This window comes from Papio anubis, chromosome 6, assembly GCF_008728515.1.
Source record: "Papio anubis isolate 15944 chromosome 6, Panubis1.0, whole genome shotgun sequence".
NCBI lineage: Eukaryota > Metazoa > Chordata > Mammalia > Primates > Cercopithecidae > Papio > Papio anubis.
In genome coordinates this window covers 120,320,217-120,346,993 of record NC_044981.1, presented here as the reverse complement: position 1 = coordinate 120,346,993, position 26,777 = coordinate 120,320,217, and the positions used below count along the sequence as shown (strand labels likewise).

Sequence of the window (26,777 nt, the reverse complement as noted above, 5' to 3'; positions counted from 1 at the left end):
TTAGTCTTTTCCTTTGATTTCACTATGGACAGGATAACAGCACTTGAATGAGAATGTCTGGAATGATAGTAATAATAATAATAATAGCTAATATTTATTGAGTACTTGCTGAGTGCCATGAACTGTGCTTGCAAGGCATCATCTTATGTAATCATCTCAGCAACACTGGGGACTAGATTTATTGCTGTTCCTTATTTTACAGGTGAGAAATAGGAGGCACAAGGCATCAAGCAATTTCCCAAGGGTTACAGCATAGTTCATAAGTAGCAAACCAGATCTGTCTCACTCTAAGCTTGTTCTCTTGGCTATGAGATGGAGATGGCCTCTTAAAGATTAAAAATGCAGGCTTGAGGCAAGTGCAGGAGTCCTTCCATGTCTAATTTTGCTCATTTGAGTATTTCTCTTTCTGCTCTTCTGTTTAGTATTACACATTTCACCCAGGTAAGCAAACTTTAGGCTTTAGGGTAGATATTACTGTAACCCTAAAGTATCTTATTAGTTGCTCCTCGATAAAATGAGTCTCAGTTATTACTTATAGGCAAAGTAACTCTCCCTGAGGGGATTTTCAGGTCTCCTGGAGATTTCTAACTACTGCTTGCTTACCTTTCTGCCTCCCAACTCTTCTGCTCGCCAGTCCGCTTATGGTCCCTTTTGATGACTAACATTTTTAATTTCTTCCTTCTGTGCTGGTTTGCCTTTTTTTTGATGGTGCTGATTCAATGAACTGTATTATAACATTTTTTTGAGACAATATAATGTGAATGTTCCTTTCTAAATCATTATTAAATATAATTTTCGGAATTAAATGAGTCTGTCGTGCAGAAGGATTGTTGAGTTTTCAAAGCATCACCTCTCCATCTAATGTCATTTACTACTTTCTATAATACCTGGTGTTTAATAGCCATTTAAAAACATTGATAGCTATTTTATATATAAAGACTTTACCTTTTTTGGAATATTAATGCTTCAGTGTATCACTTTAGGGGATAGAACAGAGCTTGGGCAATTTGATTTTATGTTAAATATTTCCATTTGTAAAGCAGCAGACATTAAGGAATACACATCCTTACAGTCTAAATTTCTGGGAGATTATAAGGAAGGTTGATAGAAACATCCTTCTTCTACCCAGATGAACATGAGTCTGGTGAGGCTGAAACTAAAATTGCTTTATTTTTTAATAAGTAATTTTTTTGAATTGTCTGACTACCCATCCTTATGCAGAAATCACCTATTGTGTATATTTTGATAAGGAAAGTGCTGCCATGTGGCAAATAAAATGCATGGATTTATTTTCTTTTGCTAATTAGCTTGAAGGAAATCATTAGGTCGTCGTCATCTTTTAAGTTGCTCCACTATTTGGAAGCAAGGCTGAAAAAAGTTTATTTTCCAGTCCCTACTGGAAACCTATACTTTTACTTTATTTGTCATAATGCTTTACTGAATGTTGAATGTCCTAATTGCCATTTTCTTTCTTTGCAGGATGTTTCGCTCAGATCGAATGTGGAGCTGCCATTGGAAATGGAAGCCCAGTCCTCTCCTGTTCTTATTTGCTTTATATATCATGTGTGTTCCTCACTCAGGTAAGACTCTTTCTCTTTCACACCTCGAGTTTAATCATGATGACATTGTCTGCAGCATAAGCATGCTACTTATTTACATTGCCTTACCTTTACTTACTGCCTTTTTTTTTTTTTTTTCCTGTTTCTATCCTTATAGGGCAGTTTTTTTTTTTTTTCTGTTTATGATTTGTCTATCCTCTTTGAAATTTGTGTGAATACTATTTCTTTGATCATTGTTTTATTTTCTAATGAGTTTATTTCTTTAATCTTTGCTTTTATTTATTTACTTAGCCCGTATTGAGTGATGAGATAACTACATAAATGGCATTTTAAAAGTGCTAGCTGTTTCTTCTACTGTTGAGTAAATATACTGTACTTCTCTTTTCAAGTTTTCATATAGTTATTTATGGAAAGTACAGACTTTGCTAGTTTCATTCATCCTCATTTTATTAGCATGTTGCAATATGAATTAGGAATTGGAACTTAAGTTTTTAGACTATGCAGTTTAATTTACTTGATATGAAAAAGTTAATTTTAATTACAGCATTTTTGGAATTAAAGTGTCTATTTTTTCTAATTACGTTTTTTTGAACTTTGAAATAAGATCTTGTTGAGTGCTGAAAAACTAAATTTTCTGTAAACAGCACATTTTATGAATAAGCCAATTAGAAGCTGAGGAATGTGAATGATGTTTAAAAGTAAACTGTTTCTTCATTTTCTGGTTTTGTCACTGAACTGAGCAAATTTATTTAAGTCCATTCTATTTTACTCTTTGTATTCTCCTGGTGTATGTATTAGGCTTATTATGTTTTCCTTTAGAATAAAGCTAAAATGTCAATTAAGAAAATCATAATTCTTGAAGTCTTATGTATTTACTTGGAATTTAATCAAGATTTATTAATTTCATATTTATAATGTATCTATATTATCATAAATAATACATTTTAAACATTATGGAAATAGATTATCTGCTAAAATTGCTTATTCATGCATCAACAAATTAAACTTGTATTGAGATGTGAAAACTTTTTTTTCCAAGCCTCCAAGTGTTTTAAGAGTTTCAGTTACTTACTTGGAAAATTCCTGGCACTTACTTAATGGCTTCAAAACAGAACAGATCTTTCAGTGAATTTTGTGTGTATTTGTTAGAATTTTATTGTAAAGCCATCCTTTTCCTTATTACCGTCATTATTAGAGGAAACACACTTGTAAACAGATTGAAAAATTAAAGATATATTAGATGTTATGATGTACAGTGTTGAACTACTTTCAAAAGTGATTAAGAATAAATTACATGATATGAGATAAATTATGAGATTAACATTATTAGTTGAAGTCTGTTTACTTTCATTTTTGTTAGGTCATGTATTTGTATAATTTTAAGGCTTCTTAAGACCACAGCACCTCCAATTTGTACTTTTAGATGTCAACATTTTAATTAATATATACACATTCTTGAATTTTAATCATTTGAATAAATGAAGCATGTCTCTTTAGGGTAAAGAAAGGGAATCAACTTGTCTGGGACCAGGCTGAGGGAGGAGAATCACCTGGGGTACAAAATTTAAGGAGACACTCATTCCCAAGGTCACCAGAATCAAAGTACTTACACTTGTTAAGTTACTCTCTCACACAAGCTTTTCTTATTTATTTGTTATTTCCTGCATTATTAAACTTTTTGTGTGTATCAGGTAAGGTTTTGTGACAGATAGTTTTCTGTGTTCACTTTTGAGGCCAGAACATTTTGTGTTAATACCTGTATCCTCTAATAATGACTCACTTAAAACGCTGCCACCTCGTAAGTGTCTGAATTCACAAACACTCTTTAGAGGTTATTATTGGCATTTTAATAGAAAATTTTTGTGTCATAAGATGACTGAGCATGGTGCCTTATAATGAATTCCCAAGCCATTTAAAATAATGCATATTACAACTTTGGATATATCTGATATTTAAAATCTTTTTTTGCATAAATCAAAGTGTAATACTGCTATGTTTTTGAAGACTAGTGCTCAACTGATGTTATATCCTTGTTTACACCTTCGTTGACTAATTTTTGCTTCTTTGGATAACCCCTAGATGATCTCAAATGGCTTTAAGTGGCATCTTGACGCCAGCGTCCGTAAATCTGTATTGTCCATCCTGGCCCCTTCCTGGCCCCTAGAGCCATCTCTTCAGGTGCTGATCCTCATCTACCCTTGGATTTATAATAGGCCTTAAACTTCAAATGTGCAAACAGGACCCCTAGTTCCTATCTCCTATCCTCAAATCTACTTCTCTTTTAATCTTTAAAATTCCTCCTTCTATCCTCCTATTCTCTACCACTCTCACTATTTTGTAGACACACTGGCCTTTCTATTCCTTGTCTATGCCTTCCTAGTCTCCTCTTCTCCCTCACCTTGTTCTTTTTGACACTCAAATCTCAGTTTAATTATTACCACCTCACATAATCCTTCCCTATCCCTCAATTCAAAGGAGCTCCACTGGATCATATCTTATTCTTAGTGATAATCTGCATAGATTTTGGTTGTTGTCTTGTTTGTTAATTTTTTGTTAATTTGACTGTGATAGCTAGGTTAGGAGATTGGCAGATCTCTTCTGGTTGTTACGATTGACACTTAGATCAGATGATTAAAATTAGAATCTTATGGTTTGATTCCAATAACACCCATAGTTTAATTCTTATAACAGAATTGCAGTATTAAGTTTGCTAGTAGGTAAGTTAACATTTGTATTTCATGGGACACTTAAAAAAGAAATATGTGAATTTTGTGCACTTCTGGATTTTCAAAAGTAGTGTGGAAAAACAGCTCACTGTGTCTTGACAAGTGATGATTATAACCTTTAATAAGAACTACAATAAAATAACAATTTAGAATATTTACACTCGTGCCATAGAAGTATGCCTTAAAACAATAAAATACGATTTATTTTTACCCACTCTCTTGACACCATTTAGAAAAGCTGACAACATCCCATATAATCAAAATTGTTGGGAAAAGAGTGTACACTGACACTGTTGACTCTTTTGGGAGAGTAATTAGGTAACACATAAAAAAATTAAGAATGTGTACATTGGTATATCACTCTCACATGTAGGCATATACCCTATAAAATAAAAAACATAAATATATAGAGAAATCTGTATCACTATGTTAACTAGCGTTGTAATAGCAAACCGGAAAAGACATTGTTCACCGAAAGGGGGACGGTTATGTGCATTATTTTACATTTGTTCCGTCAAATACTGTGCAGTGCCTCAAAACAATGTGGTCAAACTGCCTATTGGCTTGGAAGGCTATTCATGATAATAATGTTAAGTTTAAAAGCAGATTATAATCAGGCACTGTGGCTCACACCTGTAATCCTAGTACTTAACGAGGCAGAAGTGGGAAGATGGCTTGAGCCCAGAAGTTTATGTTATAGAACAATATAAAATTATTTTAGATTTTTAATAGCTTGCATTACAAACCTGGATGTATTATGTGTCTATGTTTATATAAGACTTTGTAAACATGTTAACAAAACATGGAATGATACTCATCAGGCTTCAAAAATGGGTTATCTCAGAGGCACAGTTTGGAGAAACAAGAGGGATGACGATGGAACTTCGTACACCTCTGAATTTTTTTGCATTCTTACAATGATCAGGTATTTAGTAATCTGAAAAAAAATGATGAATTTTTTTTTTTTTTAAAGCCACATAAAAATGATCAGAGAGGCGTAGAAGTGTATGAATATTTAAATTTTGTTAGTTACTTAACTGTTTCTCTGGCTCTTTCTTCACGTAATAGGAATCTCTAAAAGGAGTTTCAGATAATAACTTGTTTTTTGTGACCTAACACTCCATGACTCTGAAGATAAATGATGATATTTCAAGCAGACAGAGGGTTATGGATTCAAGTAGAGTGGGAAACAGCCAAGAGCCAATACATTTCGAAGCAACCAGGAACCTGTTTCCACACAGATCGTCTTAGTCATGAGCAGTGTGGGAGGAGCCTCCCTTCTCTCCTGAAAATCAATGATATCAGCAGATTATTTCAAAGCACAGTGTTATTCTGATATCTGTGAGACATCAACAGCTGCAAGGGGAAATGTTTCTGAAAGTAAAATCTGGCCTGAATTGTGTATGTTCTAGCCCAGGGCACAACATAGTTCTGGAAGGCAGGTGATTGTGTAAAAAGAATCTTGTGCTTTTTTGTTTGTTTATGTGTTAATTTTTCTTATGATCATAAATGAACAATTATTATTTAGTATCAATTATATTGCAGTCTATATTTAAGAGTTAAACCAAAGTTTGGTCAAAGGACTTTCAAATGTCTAGAAAAATAATCCTTTTATGAATATTCATGTTTTTTTTAAAAAATTTAGTATTGTCTATTGAAAATTACTAAGTAATTACTAAGTGTATCTTAAAGGTCAAAAATAAGGCTCTAATTGTACAGACCATTTTGCATATAATGATAAATGTGTGTATGTGTGTTTCACTCAGAATCAAAAATGCTCCAAATTACTGTCTGAAGCTTTCAGCTAAAAGACTGTTTTTCCATTTCAGACCTCAGATTAGAGTCAATGCGAGTGAATAAATAAAGTCTAAAAAGTTTTATACAGATATTTCCTTAAGGCAACTTTCTAGATAATTTTCTTCATACACCTTTGGATGGCCTGAATTCGATGTTGTTAGATATGAAATCATACATTGAGGGGTCATAAAGTCAATTACATAAACATAGAATGGGAATGACCTGCCTTGTCACCACAGTGACAATTTCAAGTGACCCAGCAGTGTGATGGGACCACTAATGAAACTGATGCCACTTAAATGATATTGGGAAGAGGGAATGTCAAGAGTCCTACTTTTTATTGGTCAGATCATGCTTATTTCCAGGCATGGTTGTCATAATGTAGAGAGGGTTGGTGAACAGAGAATATTTAGACCTGGCATACCAGCGTACTGATGAGTCTCAAGCTATCTGAGGAATTTTTGGAGCAGTCCCTGTCAATACTGAGTGAGTGAAACCTCTTTAGAGGTGGGCTGGGACTGTGGACTCTGTGTCAGCAACAACATTCTTGCTTTCATGTATCAATTTGTTTGCTTTTTAAGTACAAATTTTGTTGCATTATTGCATTAAAAATGGATGTAGAGAAATGGCAAATTTACTTTAATAAAGTCAGTAGGAATAAGATGCCAGCCTTTAGATATCTGGAGACTGGTCATCTGGAAGCTATAACAGACTTCTACGTATCTCAAAGAGGAACTAGGACCAGTGTGTTAATGCTGTAAGAACCAAATGACTCTCTTAGTAATTAATTGTCCAAAGATAAACCTAGCTGTCCTTCAGATTCCCCTATCACTAGTAATCAGGACATGAAGGAATCTCAGGATTGAGGAATTTGTACCAGAAACCTTGAAGACCTCATTAGCCTATAGTCCAGTCATGGAGTGTGTGTGTGTGTGTGTGTGTGTGTGTGTGTGTATGTGTGTGGTGTGTGTTATACAGTCTGTTTTGTTCTGTGCACATAGTTGTAATTGTTTTACCTGTAAAGTTTCTTCTGTGTGCTTCCAATTTTAGCAGGTACTTTTAATAATGAACTAGACCTAGAGTTTGGGCGGGTAACTTTCTTGGACAAGATAAACCTGGGGAGCTCTAGACTTTAATAGGGACATACAAACTCTGAGACTTTGGCAGGCACAAAATTGTCTACCACTTTTAAATTCTTTTTAATTCTCTAAGGAGTTTTCTTTTTATTTTCAGCAAGTAGAATATGTGCTTTTTGGCACTGTTCTTACTATTCTTCTTTGGCATTGTTCATACTTGCAGTATCATAGTATTCAGTAAGTAAAGCAGATGGAAAAAAAAAAACCAGAATGGAGGAGAACCACAGACAAACCCCAATATATTCCAGATATAATGAGCAAACATACTTTATAGGGTGGGGCAGCATGGGGAAGAAGGTTTTGAGGTTAGATGAGAAAAATGTATTAATCCCACAATGAGGATCAAGTCACATAAACATCCTTTCCCCTCCATTGAACTAAGATGATTAAACACCTGAAAAGAAAGCAGGGTTCCTTTGGGAGGCTGAGGCGGTCGGCGGATCACGAGGTCAGAAGTTCAAAACCAGCCTGGCCAACATAGTGAAACCTCGACTCTACTAAAAACACGAAAATTAGCCTGGTGTGGTGGTGTGCGCCTGTAATCCCAGCTACTCGGGAGGCTGAAGCAGGAGAATCACTTGAACCTGGGAGGCGGAGGTTGCAGTGAGCCGAGATCATGCCCTGGGCAACTACGTCAATAAATAAATAAATAAATAAATAAAGCAAGCAAGGTTCTTGGGCAGCACATGGATAGTGGCTCTCACCAGTTCAGGTTAACCTTCTTAACCATCTCCTACAGAAAAAACTCTCAGAGAGGAATAGAGTATCCCAGTGGGGAGTATGTGGCCATCATATTTCTACAGTTAAGACTATTATCTTGATTTCTTAAAATCATTAAATATATTAGTAATCTTTTGAATGAGATTTTTCTCCGGAAAATTGTTTGAATTATTAGGTATTTCGTGTCAGTGTATCTTGGTTTTTAGTCATTCCTAAACTAATTTCATCTTAAACTTGTGGTTTAGAAATGATATGCTTTTGTAAAACAATTATATAATTTTCTGCAATAAATTATTATGAGTCAAAAAAGATGCCTTCCTCTACTACATTCTCCTCCAAGTTTGGTGCTGCTAGTTTATATAAAAGAGAAAACGTTTTTGTACTAGAGCTCAGAAGATGGATTGTGTCAACCCATTTAAAAATCAGGATCTTTCTTATAATAACTGCAAAATTACACTAGTCACTATTATTGGTTTGGTCAAAACTACAAGAATGAGAAAATGCCTATACTTTTGCAAAGAGAAGGATCTTTTTAGAAGAATCCTTACCTGGCCAAAACTTTATTAAACAGTATTATTGAAGTAAAATATAGATCTGGAGAAAAGAATACTCTGGCAATATTAATCATTGCTTTTATACACATTCACAGTTCCTTTCTTCTGTCCTTCATTTATTTGTTTTATGCCTTAAATACATGTCCAGAAATATGACATTATGTACAATTGATACTGTCCCCTATGAGTATAAGGAATAGTTTAGCTGTATCACTGGCCTGATTGAATAGAGTTTTAAGGCAGAGTTTCTGATCACAGTGATTTCAGTGGCTGCAGTACCAGTGCTATGAGGAGGAAAAGCTAGACTTTTAGAGATAATTCACCTCACTTTGTTTTTAATTTTAGAGAAAATGAGCTCCAAGTATGCACTGAGGTTGTGGAAATGTAGCCTCGCACCTTTTCCAGAATTCTCCTAATCAGATTGTGTACACCAGTTGTCTCCTGGTTGGCTCATCAGAGGTCAATATTAGTATTTTATTTGGACTGCTAATCTCATCTCTCTTTAGAATGGTAACCTCAAAATCTATTACTTGTAGGCAGCTCAAGACCACAAACATTTTTGTTTCAATACTGCTGATAACCTAATGTTTCACCAACAATAGGGTTTGTGGTTTTTCTCAGAGACTTTGCTAAGTTGACACAGGACGTTTTCCTTCCAGTTTGGTAAGCATCCTTGATGCTTTAGTTGGTGTTTGGTTAGGACTGTTATTACTTCTCATCATCTGACTGGCTTCCATGTCCCACACACATGAGTTAGAGAGGTCTGCCTCTTTTATTGACCTTTTGGAAGAAAGTTCTCTTCGAATTTTAAGCCATTTCTTATATTTAAGGTAGTGTCTACTTGCCAACATGATACTACTGATTGTGACACCATGGAAGATGGATTCAGTAAATGTGTAGCAAATGAATTGAATTGCTTTCCAAGCTCTCTTGCCAGAGCTTGGATTTCCCTTAGCAGGTTGTGTCTACCTTATCAGAGAGTTAGGTATTCTTAATCAGAGTCTCCTCATTTCTCCACCGTTATTAAAGTATGTTCAACATTTGTGAGAGCATTATAGTACTTAAAGAAGTTACAGGGAACATAGAGTTAATATTGCTGTTCTTAGACTCATTTAAACACTAAAGGCTATGTCATAGTACTATATATGAGCAGTGTGTGTGTATTTTGGGGGTGTGTGTGTATATATATACACACATATATGTACATATGTATATCAGGCTCATTTCAAAGTCCTAGTTATGCAAAGCGAAATCAATGCCTTTAATGTTAAAGAGTTTTAGTGTTATTGGGGAGACTAACGTGAGAAAAAAATAGGATGCAGTGTGATGTGCGATTTAGTAGAATTATAGGCATAATATCAAGAGATAACAGAAGAGGTCTCAGAAAAGTTCTCATGGATAGATAATGTTAAAACTGTATCTTCTGATAACAACAGAAAGGGAGAAGATGGAGAATGGGTCTGAAAATGGAGAAGGGGGATCTAGGCAGAGAAAGGAACAGGGACAAGGACAAATGCACAGATGCATTATAAATGACTTTGTAGAAGCACACATATTTCTCATTACTAGAATAAAGGGTCTCTGCAGAAGAAGATAGGGAATGAGGCTAGATGGGGAAGTGGGAGACCAGACAAGGATGTCAAGTGAGGGCCGATGCTGACAAAGCTGAATGAGGACTTCCAGCCCAGCAGGGGAGATATACATGTCCCCACTAGCTACAGTTCTGTAAGTAAAATTTGTGCATTTGCAGATGAAGATGAATGCTGAAGGACACAGAGGTTGAGAGCTTCCCTAGGGTGGTAGTTAGGGTACTCAATGAAAAAATTGTTTTTTGTTTGTTGAATCTGCAGTTTTATGATTTTTCTCAGTCATACTGTTGTGCCTTAGAAATGGCAGCCTTAGTTTCCTCATTGGTGAACAGCCCTGACACACATGTTGAAAACCTGGAAATGGTAATAGCACTTCAGGCACCCTGGATGCCTTCTGCGTCTTGCTCAAATGCATATTTAGTTGTGACCGAGGGTTGGTGAATCTAGATCAGAAATACCTTCTTTGTCTTTATAACTATTGCCTTTGAGGCTTTCATCTCCACTGGGTATATTGTAAGAGCTCCTAAGTAAACTCCCTGGGTCCAAAGTAAATTGAACAAAAATCTCCTTTTTCATAGTAAGTCTGGCTTAGGGTGAAATTGTGTGACAGAATGAGATGACTAATGATTTAAAATTTAGTCTAATGACATTCAACTTTTGAGAGCCCATCTTTTTTACATGAAGCTTTTCATATTCTTCAAATTGTTCCTTTAGGTGCCTCTGACTTCTGAGCAACTAATATGACTTTTTTTGTCATTTAAATCAGATTTTCCACCTGATCTGCCTAGTTCATTTCCCATTCCTATTTCTTCCTTTTGAATGTGTTTCAATTTTCCCATCATAACTTAAATTTTTCCATAAGACAGTTATTAGGATATTTACTTTAAAGCGGTTGGTTCAAGTGAAACAGAGAGAAAGACTTATCTTTATTCTCTGTCCACTATGTGTGCCTGACATTACTTTACCACAGCCTTTATCTTTATCATAATTATGTTTGAAAGCATCTTGAATTGGGAACTTTGGGCTAATTTAAGTTTAAAACTCCCATCTGTGGGAAGTAGAGATTTTGTATAAAATATAAACATTTAGTGCTGTAAGTAACAACTTATTTTTTTTGGTCAGAAAAAGATATAGTTCGTTAGACTTTGTTAAAATACGTTAAAAGTATATTTTACCTTTTAGGGCAGAATACATAAACTAAACCAGTTTGTTTATGTGGAAGTAAAAAAAGTAAGTTTGAAATCTAATAATAAAAATGAACATATGTAATTTTGTTTTCCCCATACTTAAAGGAGAGCTTTTCATATTTTAAAAGTAAGACTACAGTCTTACTTTTTAAGACTATGCCTTAGAAGCATCAGTAGTACTTTCCACATGGTACCTTAGAAGTATTTTAATTTTTAGTAATCTTAGAAATAAAATCAGAAAATATATTGTGGGTTATTTCAGGTTAAAAATAAAGTATTATTTGAGAGAAAAATGTGTCTTTGAGAAAATACATTACAAATTTATGTTGGATTTGATTTAAACTTGAACAGCACACACCAAGCATTAAAGCCCTTTTTGATGCAACTAATGATGGGAGTGAAAATAGTTGCTTTTGCTATCAATAGCACTGCTAACTTGACTCTGAGTAACTTAATCAGTAACATGAATTAAAATGCTGACTCTGAAATGAAATTTTGCAAAAATGTTCCTTTACAGTCAGAGATACCTTTCAATGTGTAGTGAGGCTTTGTTCCTTGTGAGCTGTAGTAGGAAGATACAGTTAGTACACATGGTGAAAACTGCATGCCTGAACTTTTAGCTTGTGTTTCTATTAATAGCAAAATCAGGCAGAGGATGGTTAACAGACATTAAATTGGATGGTTGATTTCCATTTTTCTGGTTTCATAGCCCAGATATAACTTGATCAAAAATTAGCTTCAGTACTTGCATATTCAACGCAAGTGCAGTGTGAGTACACTGTATTCACAGCTGTGTGGTACAGCTTTATTTGAAATATACCGTTAAGTTGAAAAAGGATCCTGTGAATTAATTTCTTATTTTGTAGTCATCCCTTTCTATAAATATATATTAGAGCAGTAAGACATTTCCAAAGGCTGATAAATTCTGTATCTATCACACTTTTTAAACCGTTTGACCAGTAGGTGCCTATGTGTAACAACACATATAGATTCTCATCACAAAAATAGTTATAATAATTAAATTTTAAAGACAAATATCCACCAAGAAAGAATTAGATAATTATGGAATATTTACATTATGAAAGATCTGCATAACCATAACTTAATTTTTTGAAATGTTTAGTGAAATGGGATAAAGATAAAAATGTAATTGAGAAAAGCAGGGCATAAAACTGAGTAGTGTTTTTCAAACAATAGTCTGAACTAAATTAAAAAAATGGCAAGATAGCAATCTCTATGCTTTTAAGATTCACATATTTCCTTTTTCATTATATCCTTATGTTTCCAAAAATAAGCATGCATATATATATATACACACACACACACATATATATATACTATGATTTAATAATTGTATTATTGGGTATTTATCCAAAAGAAATGAAAATATCCACAAAAAGACTTATACAGGAATTTTATAACACTATTATTCGTAATAGCCATAAAGTGGAAAAGAAAAATCCAAATGTCTATCAACATGTAAATACATAAACAGATTTTGGTATATTCTTAATATAGAATATTACTCAGCAAAAAAAGAATGAACTACCGATGTATGCAAAAATATTAATAGGGATCTCTAAAACATGTTGAAGAAAGAGGGACATAGAGTACGTACTCTATGATTTTGTTTATGTGGAATTATGGAATAGGCACAACTAAGCTATAGTGATAAAAACCAGAACACTGGTGGCCTCTAGGGAGCAACAGACTGGAAGGAGATATGGTAAGATTCTCTGTGTTGATGGAAATGTTTCAAATTTTGATTTGAATATAATTACACAGTAATTGTAGCAATGTAGTAGTTGTAGCAAATGTAGTAATTGTGTAGCAATGAATTGAATTGCTTTCAATTCAATATATACAAATGTATACAAAGGTATACAGAGGTATACATTTATCAAAACTCATTAGTTAAATCTGTGCATTTTTTTTCTACGTAAATTTTACCTCTATTAGAACAGTCTCATCCAATTAAAATATACAGGTAATAGTTTTAGGACAGAATTAACATAATTCCACTGTCCCCAAAACTATCAGGATTTTACTATCTATATCGAGAATTAAGTGCCAGCTTTCTAAAACACAACTTTTAGTGATTTGTCCTCTTTTCACAAATGCCTGCTCTTGGTGAAAAACTCCACAAATCTTTATAAATTTCATTTCCCAGCAAATATAAAGCATGAACCAGAAAGTACATTTTAATCAAACACTTGAAAATACTGACCTAGAGTAGCTCAGCACCTGGTGAATGGCCTCTGAGAGGGTTATTTGTTCTGCCCTGGTTACTGACTTGAGAGGTTACATGAGTGAGTAGTGAGTTGAAAGCATCAGTCAAGACAGTCTCATTTCTGAAGAAGCACCTGCTATATCTGTACCCTTGGATAAATGTCATTTTTTTTTCCCCCGTGAAGAGTGTAATGAGAATGGGGCTGTTGATGGAAGCAAAATAATAGGACCCATAATCATCAACTGTTAATATTAAGATCCCAGATGACTTGTGGGTTATACAAACACATCTCATGAAAGTGAGAATATATCCTTATTAGATGGGATAATTTGAAGAAGTATGATATATAATTCAGTAAATCCAAAGGGTGAAAAGTGGTATAATTTTGAACTTCAGTACGCATTACAGAAAGGTGAGGCTCAATCTTTATGTCTTAAAATCTGTTCTCATTCCTTAGTTTATACATTTAAATTAGAGCCGATTTAGCAGATATTTTGCTATGCAGGACCTGTGTTAACAGTTACACAGACCTGTGCCACAAAACAATTGAGGTCGATGACAGTCCTCATATATGACAGTGGTCTCATAAGATTAGTTATGCATTGCTTAGCGACAAAGGTATGTTCTGAGAAATGCATCATTAGGTGATTTCATCACTGTGCAAACATCATAGAGTGTACTTACACAGACCTAAATGTTATGGCCTCCTACACAGATGGTATAGCCTGTTGCTTCTAGGCTATAAACCTGTTTAACAGGTACTGAATACTGTAGGGAATTGTAACATAATAGTATTTGTCTATCTGAATGTGCCTGGGAAAGGTACAATAAAAATGCAGAATTATAATATTATGGGCCCACCATCATATATATGGTCTGTCATTGACTGAAATGTTGTTATGTGGTACATGGCTGTATAATGGAGCAGCCCTATACAGGTGTACCATATTTTATCTTTTATATTTTTTATTGTTGGCTGATTATGAGAGCTTCTCATGGACCTCTATGTAGCGATCTGAGATCTTCTTCAACCTAACTGCTTTTTCCTGTCTTCAGGGTGTTAATATCACTACTTGTCTTCCTCCAGACTTCTTTGAGATCTAATTCATTGCTAAATATGAGAGCATCTCTTGTCTAACTGTATTTTTTTGAATGTCCTTTATTCTAATGCAGACCTTATTGCCTCTTGCCTCAGCTTCTGTAAAACAGAAAAACTGATTTTGTTGCCTTCTGTCTTCCTCTGCAATCTAGCAATAAATCACTTTCCTATAAACATTTCTTTAAGTGTAATTTGCACAGGGACTTAGGAGAGCTTTCAGTTGCTGATGTCAGCATTGCCTTTGTTGATTGGCATTGAAGTTCCTTCGCTATGTATCCTCAACCAATATTTTCTAAACTATTTCCACTACTTCCTTACACATAATCTAAGAAATAAACAAGCTGAAAACATTTTTTCCTCTGACATTCCACAAACTTCCCTGCCTCCACACCATTTATTCAACACAAATCTCCATTCTCCTTCATTGCTACCTAATAAAGTGCTTTGCCATCTCATGACTTGTCTCAAATGCCTCTTCATGTAGGCAGCATTTAAAATAAGGATAGAAAGATAGATAGTTTTGTGGTCTTCATTATCATGTGTGTGTATACCCAGGTGACCACCTGTTGGATAGCATTTTAATGGTGGAAATGGAGCAGCAAAGTATTTTCTAAATCTCCAAGTTTCCTCCATCTCTCATTTGGAATTCTGTAACCATTCATACTTATTCTATGTCTTGTTGCCATATTGTATTTTATGATTATTAATATGTTTCTATTTTTCCGTTATTAGTGCCTACAGGTAGGGAGTATTTCTTCTTTATTTTTGTATTCTGCACAAAACTAAGAGAGTATAGGTACTGCAATAGGAATGAAGTAAAGCCCATTATTTGAAGGAAGATGTTTGTAATTAAGGCAGTACGTCCACTCTACAGTTTGATGTGAAGGGCAGAGAAACTCTGTTGTAAACAAACAGAACGAGGCACAACCATGCATTTTAGTTACATTGGGAGCATATTTACTTGGATTATTTACAGTGCTAGAAATACTCGTAGCTCATTCTGCATTCCAGTCATTTTGTCTCTTGCTGTTTACCTAAAAAGTACAGGAATTAAGAAAACCTTCCCAAGCAGTTGGTAACATAAGAACTTTGGACTTACAGACAATATGTCTAAAAGACCATGAAGTTTACTTCTTCCTGTCTTTTCTTGACCCAATAATCCCTGTGGTAGATTTGTGCTCCAGCATAGCCCTCCACTGTAATCACCTTCCTCCCGGTTCCCATAGGAGAGAAGTGCTAGAGCTTCCACCCAGCTCCACCTTCCTATTCTTTACATCTCCCACGAGGCTTGTAGCTTAGCAGAATCTTGGGCTGAGGCGCCACGGTATTAACTGGATTTAGGATTAATTTTGTTTTAGCTATGTTATGAGTTGGCCTGGGATTTTAACTGAATTTGATAATGTTATTTCCATGGGAAAAAGAATTCTAAAATCCAGACAACCAATTTGGAGTTTATTTTTTGAAACATAATGAATTGTATGTTTTGGATTTTTGACATTTGGAAGACCAAATATTTCTACATTTATTGTATCTGTGCCCTGTTCTTTAAAATCAAAATACCTGTAACCATAGCTGTATTCAATGAATTATTTAGAAACATGATATAGTTTCAGACTTTTACTAATTTATCTGATATGCTTCTCATTTAAGTGAATATTTGTAGACTTTTTTAAAAAAGGAGTTATCTTATAATTAGTGGATTTATTATACTAAAATTAAATGTAGGTGTTTAATTTTTAAAAATAGTCCCTGCTGTAATCATCCAAGAAGGTAATGTACTTTTGATTAATTACTAAGAAGTTTACCTAAGAATATAATTTAGTAGCAAATGCTTGACACATGAAGATATTCATTTAAAATTAAGGTAGAAAAAAACAAAAACCCTAAAATCTCAATAATACAGAATAATTTTATGAATTATGGCAAAATGACTATAATTATAATGTAGAAATACACATAAGTTTAGTATAATAAAATATTAATACTAAATACTATGCAAAATATGCATGCATATAAAAACTAGTAGATAGTATGCAGATATTAACATAGGGATAAGAGAGTTAATAATAGTTTTATTTTTTTCAAAATATGTCTTCAAAATAATTCTACTTGACTTTAAACAGGTTGTTTCTAGAATAATTCATGTACACAGATTTAAAGTGGGATACATCAAAACAAATTCAAAACTTTATTGTTTCTCTGCATGTCCTCCCAGCAAAAAAAAAAAAAAAAAAAAAGAGATTTTTCTTAATAAGTGATTTCCAGTTGTGTTTCCCTTTCCTTTCTGCAAAATTGTGAATTTTCAAAACTCCCATACAAAAAGAAATGGTAACAAAAAATTAACTAGAACTTTAGAAAGATAATTGGCATATCTCGTTGGACCTAATTATTTACGATATACAATGTGATCATGAGTTTTCAGATCCGCTTGACTTTTTTTTTGTTTCTGTTTTTGGTCTTGAATATGGTTCAATATGAGTGTCACACTGAATACCAACTCCCTGTACAGAACAGAGTTTTGTTCTTATGTACCCCTTGACTATTCACTGTTCTTTTAAATTAAAAGTGTGAGAACAAACTCGTTCTATGAGACTGAGATCATCTGTTATCAAAACTCCGTTATTAGGTGGAGACAGATAAATCATGGCTGAGGAGATCACAGAAGCATCTGTGGAAAGAGTCATGCAGTCATGTTAAGTGAAGGTTAAGGATGTGTATATGTGTGTATAGGGGCATGAGTGATTAGTTGGCTATGAACCCTTTTTGTAGACTTGTGGGATTTATATTTGCATACATTTGCTTTTTATTTGAAAATCTTTTCTCTTTAAGAATCCTTTTTAGATTAATTGATGCAGATCATTCTTTCAGAAACTGATGACATCCAGAAAAAGTTTAGTACATTATTTAATGATTTAGTACCAAACCATGGGTATTGTGAAAGTACCCAAGATAATTTATCATCTTGGTCTGATTATAGAAGACTAGTATCCCATCTTACTCCAGTACTTTGTTTGGTATGTATGCTTTATTAATTAAGTTGTTTTTAAATGTAATGCAGTTGTCAATGGGGTAATATGACTTTTCTAAAAATATTTCAATTTTTAAAGCCTCATAAAATAAAGAATGAGGCAAATGAACCATAGATTTAACTTAATGATAGGCAAAAAGATAAAAAGAGGAATTCATTAAAAAAAATAAGTCTCTGGGGACTAGGAGGAACTGGAAGTACCATAACAGCAACTTTCTGTGTAAACTGGAAAATCCTCTCATTCAAATTTAACACATGGAGTTCACCGTTTATATTAGGAAATGTTTCGGAACACAGTGTGAAAATCAGCTGTAGCAAGAAACAGATCTTAATTAATATAGACACAGAGTAAACCTCTGAGGCTGTTATTCAATTCAGTTGGAGGATAAGCTACTAGATATTTATAGGAAATGTGTATTTTCATTTCCACGATTGTGTAGCACCAGAACTCTTCTGCCTGCACCTGTTGACTTCTTACCCATCATCATTCCATTTCCCTTTCTCTGCAGGAGTATTATGTAACCAATCTTTATTCATCCTATTTGGGAATTCAGTTATTTCTATAAAGGGTAAGCTCTTTATCAGTTTTTTTCACTGAATTTCCTTCCATTTACTCCTCTACTTTTTTTCAAATCTTTTAAGTTAAAATATGCCTCCATGACTCATTGTAATGATCAGTAATCATAAACTAGTGTTAACGCTTAATTTTCTTGAAAGAAAACAATCCTACATTTTGAGATTAAATCAAATTTGATCAAAATCTCAATAATGTTACTTTATTTTGCATATTATTTCTTTGTGTATAATTTGTTTTCAGTTACTTCATTAGATTCTTACAATTTCTCAAAAGGCAAAAGAATTATTTTTCCTGTGTTACAGATAAGGAGACAAAAGTTAGGAATACTTAAATGTTTGGAAAACAGAAACAAAACAAAACAGAATGCAGTTCTTCAGACTCTTAGTCCTTAGTCATAGTTTTTTCCATTATGTTCGAGGTAAACCTCCAAAGGACCCACCAATATCAAGCAAAGGCTATGGAGGTTTACACCTCCTTACGTGCTTATCCTTTTGTTTTGTTTTGGTTTGGTTTTTTGAGACAAGGTCTTGCTATGTTATCCAGGCTGAAATGCAGTGGCATGATTTCAGCTCACTGCAACCTCTGCCCACTGGGCTTAAGCCCTCCTCACACCCTCAGCCTCCTGAGTAGCTGGGACTATAGGCACACATCTCTGTACCCAGCTAATTTTTGTGTATTTTGTAGAGGTGGTGTTTCACCATGTTGCTCAGGCTGGTCTCGATCTCCTGAGCTCAAGTGATCCTCCCACATTGGCCTCCCAAAGTGCTGGAATTACAGGCATGAGCCCCTGGACTGACCTGCTTATCCTTTTCTGATTACATTTTTTTCATCTTGATAGCCAGGAGTGAGGTTGTGCTTTTTAAATCTAATTACAGTTCAGTAATTGTACTCAACAAAATTTCTTCTGTTATGTTTCAATTATAAGTATTGCCAGAGAGTTTTATACCAGTGGTTTTTCAAGTGAAGTCTGGTCTTGGGACCAACAGTAGAGTATCACCAGGAAATGCCATAGAAATGCAAATTCTTGGGCATCATTACAGACCTACTGAGTCAGAAAGTCTGGGGTAGCACTCCTTCACTTTTGTTTGCCCAAGCGCTCCAGGTGATTTTGATGTTAGCTAAAATTGGAGAACCACTGTTTTAAACTCTTAATTGATGAAATTGACATTGAGGTTAATTGTAGTTTAATTTTTGTCCTGAGCTACCTAAAAAACCTGTCCAGCATTTATAATACTTTTCTTACTTATGTCCACATCCCCACATTTGCTCCCTGAGATGGTAGCAGAGTATAATGGTTCAGTGTGTGGGCTCTGAAGATGAACTGTAGGTTGGAATACTGGTGTTATTACTTACACTTCATATGGGCCCTGGAAAAGTTACTTCTTTGTGAAATGCAGTCATGGTACTTCCTACCTCCTAAGGTCTTTGTGATAATTACATAAGTAAAATGTTAGCTGTAGTTGTTATTATTTAGCACAGTTATTTGCACAGTGAATCGTGAATTATTGTTTTGAAAAATAATATTTTAAGTTTCAACCAAGGACTTTAAAAATGAACTTTTGGGGAGACAACCAATTTGGAAGAGTTTCCAGGGTAATATATGATCTTCATGGCTCATTAGCCATATTTTTTCCTTTCTGAGTGTTGTTTGCAATTTCATTTTAATAATTTATTAATAACTAAAAGTAGCTGTAAAGAAGACATTTATGCCAAAATATTTGAAGGTTTTTTTCATTTTTTTCTAATATTTTCACTTTTGAAAGGGAAGAAAATAATTGCATAAACATCAGCCATCTTCTGCAGCCTTTTGCATTTACTTTACTTTATGAGATCATCACAGTCTGTACTAAAACAAAAATTGTCACAACGTGAATTTAATATAAACTAACATTGCCTCCTTCCCTTAATGAATAATCATTGATTGTAGAAAAAGCTCCCATCATTGAATCATGTTTGTGATCAACACAAAGGATAAATGAAAGGACCTTAGAGTGGTGAATAGGTGTTCGTGCCCTGAGGGTTTCTTTTTCATTTAAACATTGATGTACAAATACTTCAGTAGCTAATTCATTCTTGGTTACTCCTTAAGATATCTTATTCCTCTCTAAGTTTTTCTAATTGCAGTGCAATGACAACAGTCACATATCTGCCACTTATCATAGGAAGGGATTAGGAAAGGAGGAGCCTGGGAAAAGACAGCTGTGTAAAGGTGAGCACTGATGTACTTCACTCTCCACTGCGGCCCATACATAGCCTGCAGCTATGTGCTTCTTTATTTTAGTCTCTACTAGGCTCCGGCAAGGAAAACAACATGTTCTGCTGGAAGAAATTTTTCATTTGCCACTGCAAATTTTTGTAAAGGGGGAAGTTAAGAATTAGGTGGTATTTGGTTTTCTGTTCCTGTGTTAGTTTACTAAGGATAATGGCCTCCAGTTTCATCCATGTCCCTCCAAAGGACATGATCTCATTCTTTTTAATGGCTGCATCAGATCAGGAAAAATAACTAATGGGCTTAATACCTGGGTGATGAAATAATCTGTACAACAAACCCCCATGACCCAAATTTACCTGTGTAACAAACCTGCACATGTACTCCTGAACTTAAAATAATAAAATGTGGAAAAAAATTAGGTGGTGAAAACAGTTTTTTCTTGATGATATTCTCAGCCAAACAGGATTATGCAAGCCGGAAAGATGTGGGAGTAAATATGGCAATGCCATTCATTAATCATGAAAACCATATTAAGGAAAGGGCTTCCCCTAACCCTCAATGTAATATACTAGGTCACCAAATCCATTTTTAGATTCAGAGATTTCTGTTCTCTGTTCAGAATCAAGAAACAGATGATGTATTACAGTTTTGATACTTTGCCTTTCCCTTCAGGAAAAGGAATAAAATATGCTTGAGAAGAAGATGGATTTGATTTACTATAACCTTGTAGTATGGAATGCATTTAGTGGGCTGAAAGTTGCAAATACTTTATATACCTTTTCCCCTGCTTGCCATTAATTTGGGGTTTTGAGGAGGAGGAATTTACAACTTACTCTTTCCATTTTCAAAAGCAGAGTATAAAAACATGCTCTTTCTACCTTGAAAAACCAATTTTCAATTTATTATCCATCAGAGGAACTATAGCCAATATTTTTAGCATATATAATTCTTGCCCATGTAAAAAAATTCAGAATTGTTTCTTTAAAAAAAAAAGCTTTTTAAGCTTCATTTATATAACTAGACTTGATGAACAGTTTTTCTGTGGGAGCTCAGAAGCAAAACTTGCCTTTGCCTGAAGTCACCGATGGGGCCCAGGGAAGCCAAAACTCCTTTGGAGTTGAGGTCAGACATGGCTGTATGTGACAGGGACAGTCTATAGAATACAGCAGGGTATTTAGTGGAAAAGAGTTTAAAAAAAAAAAAAAAAAAAAACAACAACTATCAAACTAGTGTTTTTCAGTTGTCCTGGACTTTTTAGTGTTTCCCCACTAAGATCTAACCTTTCCCATCTGTATGCTTTTAGTTCTGAGAAGATACACTGCCTCTTTTTCTTCACTGCCCCTCCCCACTGAATCTTATGGCTCCTTTAAAGTGTGTAGTTCAAAGAAAAGCCACAGTAAAAAGAGCTGTGTCTTTTTAGGCCTAGTGAGACATGTCCTGCAGCCTATGGGCTTTGTGTGAGGCTTTCTGTGATCTCATCTTGCAGAGTCAGAAATGAAAAGAGATTCTTCTGTTCTGTGTCTGTCGGTATAATCATCATGCTGTATGACGAAAATGCAGCGGGAATCCAGCAATGACATGACCCTCTGAAAAAGATGCTTTAAAAAACTTTTTAGAAATGTTGTTAACTTGATCTCATTTTGCTTTCCTTGATGAAAATAGTCCTGAAATACAGTGTTTTTACAGAATGTAGATCTAGATTGTTACATTTTTTTAAAGCAAAAATATTGATTACTATTGGCAGCACCCCCTTACTCCCCTCATTAACTAATCATTTTCATTCACAGCTTGTGGAATTTGGCATGTTTTCATGTTAACTTTTTAATCTAGTCATTAGGCCATCTTTTACTGAGATGCAAATAAATGTTATCTCAGAAAAGTTAACTGTATTTTTATTAATTTGGTACCATATTGGTATTTTGCAGTAGTAATAGCTTTATAATGGGACAATTAAAGATCTTTAGGTTTTTAGTGTAATATACTGTTACATCTAAAATACATATCATTGATACTTCAGAAAAAGAGAAACCATATATAAATGTAGGAATGGCTCATAATTCTTCTTAAAGTAGATGGAATGGGATTTAAGATCACAATTTGGGTGGCCGCCCCTTGTCGATTACTGTAAAACAACTATACATATGTAATATATAATAGGTTCTCTTTGTTGTGAAGTATTTGGATACTGAATGTTTGCAGCAGAGAGGCTGACTTACCACATAATGATGAGTAGGTAGAAAGTCCTAGCATATTAGTGATACCTCTTCTAATTTAATTCACAAAGAAACTTAAGCATATTTATGTATTAGGTGTCTTTGCATAGATATTATAATTTTTATTTTTAATTATTAAAGTAAATTTTGTAAATTTCTGGCTTGAGACCTCAATTGACTCTCTGTTCTCCACTAAATTAGAATTTTTTAACTAGCATGTTTTTTGCTTGTTTTTGAGTGTGTGAAGGAAGTCTGGGTTAAGCAGAGTTGACGTTCTGCTGGCTTAGATAATGAGCCACCTCATCCCAAGGCAGTTTCTCTAGGAAATGATTTCCTTTTCATGTGGACATAAAACATTATTACTTACCATGTCAAAAATGATAGCTTTTGCAAGAGAGACAAAATGTAGTAGATTGTGTTGATCTTTTAGACATCTGTTGTTTATCTTTGGGATTTTAAGTTAGTGAGAATAGCCTTCAGCCTTCATCCTCCCAAGCAACAAGTAAAGGACCATAATATGGGCTGAAGGATCGTGGCAGTAATAACGAGCCAATAGGAGTTCTTGAATCTTACAGGTAAGGGCTTCTGTCAGATGCCTGGAAAGTTAAGCACATGGAAGTGCTAGTGTGCAGTTTAGTTATCATCCTAGCCTAAGTACCCTAGGAAATATACTGCGCATAAAAATAGCTTGACAATTACTGACTGAGAATTATTTGAACTGTTGCAAAAGCTAGAGTGGAGATGGTCACAGGTTTCCATTATTCAAATGGTAATAAGCGTGGAAAAGTATAATCCTGTCATGTGCCTTACATTTCAGAGCAAAGAGAATATATGATGCAAGTCTTGACTGAGACCGTGTTAAATTATTTTCTTGCTTGAATTTGTCAGTCAGTAACTCTGTTTGATTTGTCAGTCAAACTACCCTAGAATACAGAATAGTGGACTCAGATGGTTAGAAAAAGAGCACTGTCTCTATGATGACTCCTTTGTTTTAACTCATCACCAAGCATATTTGTTGGTTTTTCAGGGTTATATCCCCTCTGACCCATTGTACTATTTCCCTAAGAGTTTACACATACCATTAGGATCACAAGGTATGGAAGACCTGAACTATCAGCTTGTTTGTCTTCTTGATATTAGTGTGTGGTGTAGTGAAGACTGAATGTTGCAGTCAGGCAGACTGGAGATGTAATCTCACCTTCATCAGTTAAAAAAGTTTTTATTATTTTTTTAGCAGATATGAGGTCTCACTGTGTTGTCCATGCTAGGCTGCAACTCCTGGGCTCGAGCAGTCCTTCTGCCTTGGCCACCCAAAATGGTGAGATTACAGACATGAGTCACCATGCCCGGCCACCTTCATCACTTTTGAGCTTCAAGCTCTGGGAATTTGGAAATATTACTTAGTGTTCTTATCTTTTCAAGATGGGATCAATAATACATATGTCACACTTTGGTGAGGCTGAAACAATACAATAGATATCCATGTCCCTGGTACATTGTAGCTTATTATTATTGAGAGATGAGGAAATTGAATCACAGAGAAGTTAATGGATTTGTCCATCATCACATTAGCACTAAGTGGCAGGGAAGGACTTCAATTCCGGCCTTCTGTCTCTAATCCTATGGCTTGTCCACACTGTCATTACTCTTAATTCAAATATATTTTGACAAATAAAATCTTTTACCAGAGTTGGTATGTGGTGTAAATTACCACTAATAAATGGTATCAGATTTTTGTCTGAAGGAAGAAAGTGGGTTTTCCAACAAATGAATGGATATGGCATCTGTTCTATGATAGTTTCAAGATGTTTCCAAGGTTTACCCCAAGATATGAATGTTCAACTTGAAATTCTAGAAATATGATCATTAAAGGAAATACAAAGGTCTTAGACAAAAGATGGAAGAAATAATTCAGGAAGGAAGCTAAAAAGAATAACATTTCACATAAAAGGGAATCAAAACAGTGTTTGGCTAAAGGAAAAGGTGGTAAGGAGAAGAGAAGGAAAAACAAAACTACTCCACATTGCCAGATATATTACACTTGTTAACACTAAGGAATCCAGTCCGTCTATACCATTCTGTACCCCCTAAAACCATGAAGTAGATTTGCAAACATTAACAAATTGTAGAAGTGCAGTTACCTAACTCTCCACAAATAGCAGAAGCCCAAGTGCCTGTAGAGTTAGAGCTAGGAGTTATGCGTAAAAGCTACAGGAAGTATGTCTTGGCCCAGAATAAGGAAGAACTTTCTGACAGTAAGAGTTGCCAACAATGGAATGGCCTATTCCCCAAAGTAATGAGCTTCCTCTCACTGGAGAGTCAGGTAGCTGCTAGAAGATTGGCAGGGGTGCAATCAAAGGACTCTAGCATGAGGTCAGAGTTTGAATCAGGTGAACCTGAAGGTCCCTTACCAAGATTTTGTGATTCTATGACTGTTTTGGTTACACCTTTTTTTTCTTTCATACTCAGTTTTACTATGTTTCGTAAGTGTCTTTTAATAAACAGAGGACAGAACTTAGGCTTATTAAATAAGATGAACTGTGACAATCCTTTTAAAACAGTAATCAAATGAAATTGAATTATAGTTAACATCATTTGATTTATAATTTTATAATCCTATAATAATCTAAAAGAAGTATAATTCCTACTTTCATCTGATATGTAACTGAAACATTTTAATTATTTTTTCTGAGTCAAATAGTAATGCTGTACGTCTTCTAGTCATTCATTTACCACCATCAAGCCCCTCATCTGCCCCACACACATACTTGGAAACAACCAAAATGTAAATTGACTTTTCTTTCAATAGCTAACTCATTATTCCAAAAGTTTATCAAACACATTCCACATTTTTCTGGATGCGATTATGCTGTATTAATTATCTAAATTAATGTAAGAATTTTTAAATCTTTATACTCTTAAAACTTCATATCCAGGATAGTTATCAATTTTTAACCTGTCTTTCACAGTAGTTGTACAGATCTCAGGTGTTAAATATTTATATACATTAATAATCATCTTTAATTTTTGAGTCAGGGATCCTATAGAGAATCTGATGTTAGCTATGCACAAGAATTCATAATCACTTCTCACGGGTCAATATACTGCTTAGAGCAGTTGCAAGAACAAGCCAGGAGGAGAACCTCTTCTTTACTGTCAAATATCCACTGGGGCATAACAAAAATATGAATGCCTTCAGAAAAGCTGCAGACCAGCAAATAGTAGAAATTGGCATGTAGCACTGGAATTAAAGATTTGATTTGGGAAATATCAAACGTGCTTCCATCAGGGCTAATGTCAGAGCTTTCTGGAAACCACACTAAAATTTGAACCCTCCTTCCCCTCCCAAATGTCAAGAATGAGTACTGATGCAAACTTTGGCCATTTCTTTTTTATTCCTTCTGCTTCGCTTGAGTATCTGGATTTGACATTATATGTTGTTACTAGCATTGTCTTATTTTAAAAAGCATGATCCTTTTGTGGTATCAAAGACTGGGTTCATGCAGTGCTCTGTTACATTTGACGATGAGCAGGACTTCTTTAAGACTAGCCATACTCATAGGATGTTTTGACCTCAAGGATTATTATATGCTTTACTAGAAGTACAGAATAAAAAGGACTCTGAAATTACCTTTTAAGGCTTTTCATTGCAACTCTTTATACTTAATGACAGATAATTGGTTTTGGATTGCCTTACATCATGGAAACTTCAAAAACCAGGTGATTTTTTTCTTTTATTCTAGTGTTTTGCTCTTTAACGTAATAGAATAAGTATTTTTTTCTGTGTTCCATTATCATACATGTGTATTGCAGGTGTGGTTGGCATTGGAAATTTTGGCTGCTGATAGGCAAAAAAGCTTTCAAATATTAGATGCAGAAATTAGACAGTGCTAAGCTACCCCCTGTTTAATAAAGTTAACTTCTCTTTTGTCATACTACTGACAAATGTTGCACATTAACAGTAGCTTATATGCACAGTGCAGCCAGACTCTCTCTCCTGAGAGTAATTCTACATCTGTGGAAAGGGGAGCATTAGAAGTGGGAGTTAGTTATACAAGTGTTTCTATGCTGACTTAACAACTGCTGCAAGTTATTTTGCAAGAAAGACAAGGTGAAATGCAGATGTATTAAGAATAAATGTCCATTTATA

The 26,777-nt window shown here is 34.6% G+C and overlaps 1 protein-coding gene across 10 annotated transcripts in view; it reads left to right on the top strand.

Moving 5' to 3' along the window:
• ADGRG6 (adhesion G protein-coupled receptor G6) overlaps positions 1 to 26,777 on the top strand; it is a 136,183-nt gene that overhangs the window by 6,356 nt on the left and 103,050 nt on the right. For all 10 annotated transcript variants that reach the window (XM_009205966.4, XM_021937801.2, XM_021937800.2 and 7 more), the window contains exon 2: positions 1,480 to 1,580. In XM_009205966.4, the coding sequence (XP_009204230.1) occupies positions 1,480 to 1,580 (101 nt within the window). The remainder of the gene's footprint in view (positions 1 to 1,479; positions 1,581 to 26,777) is intronic.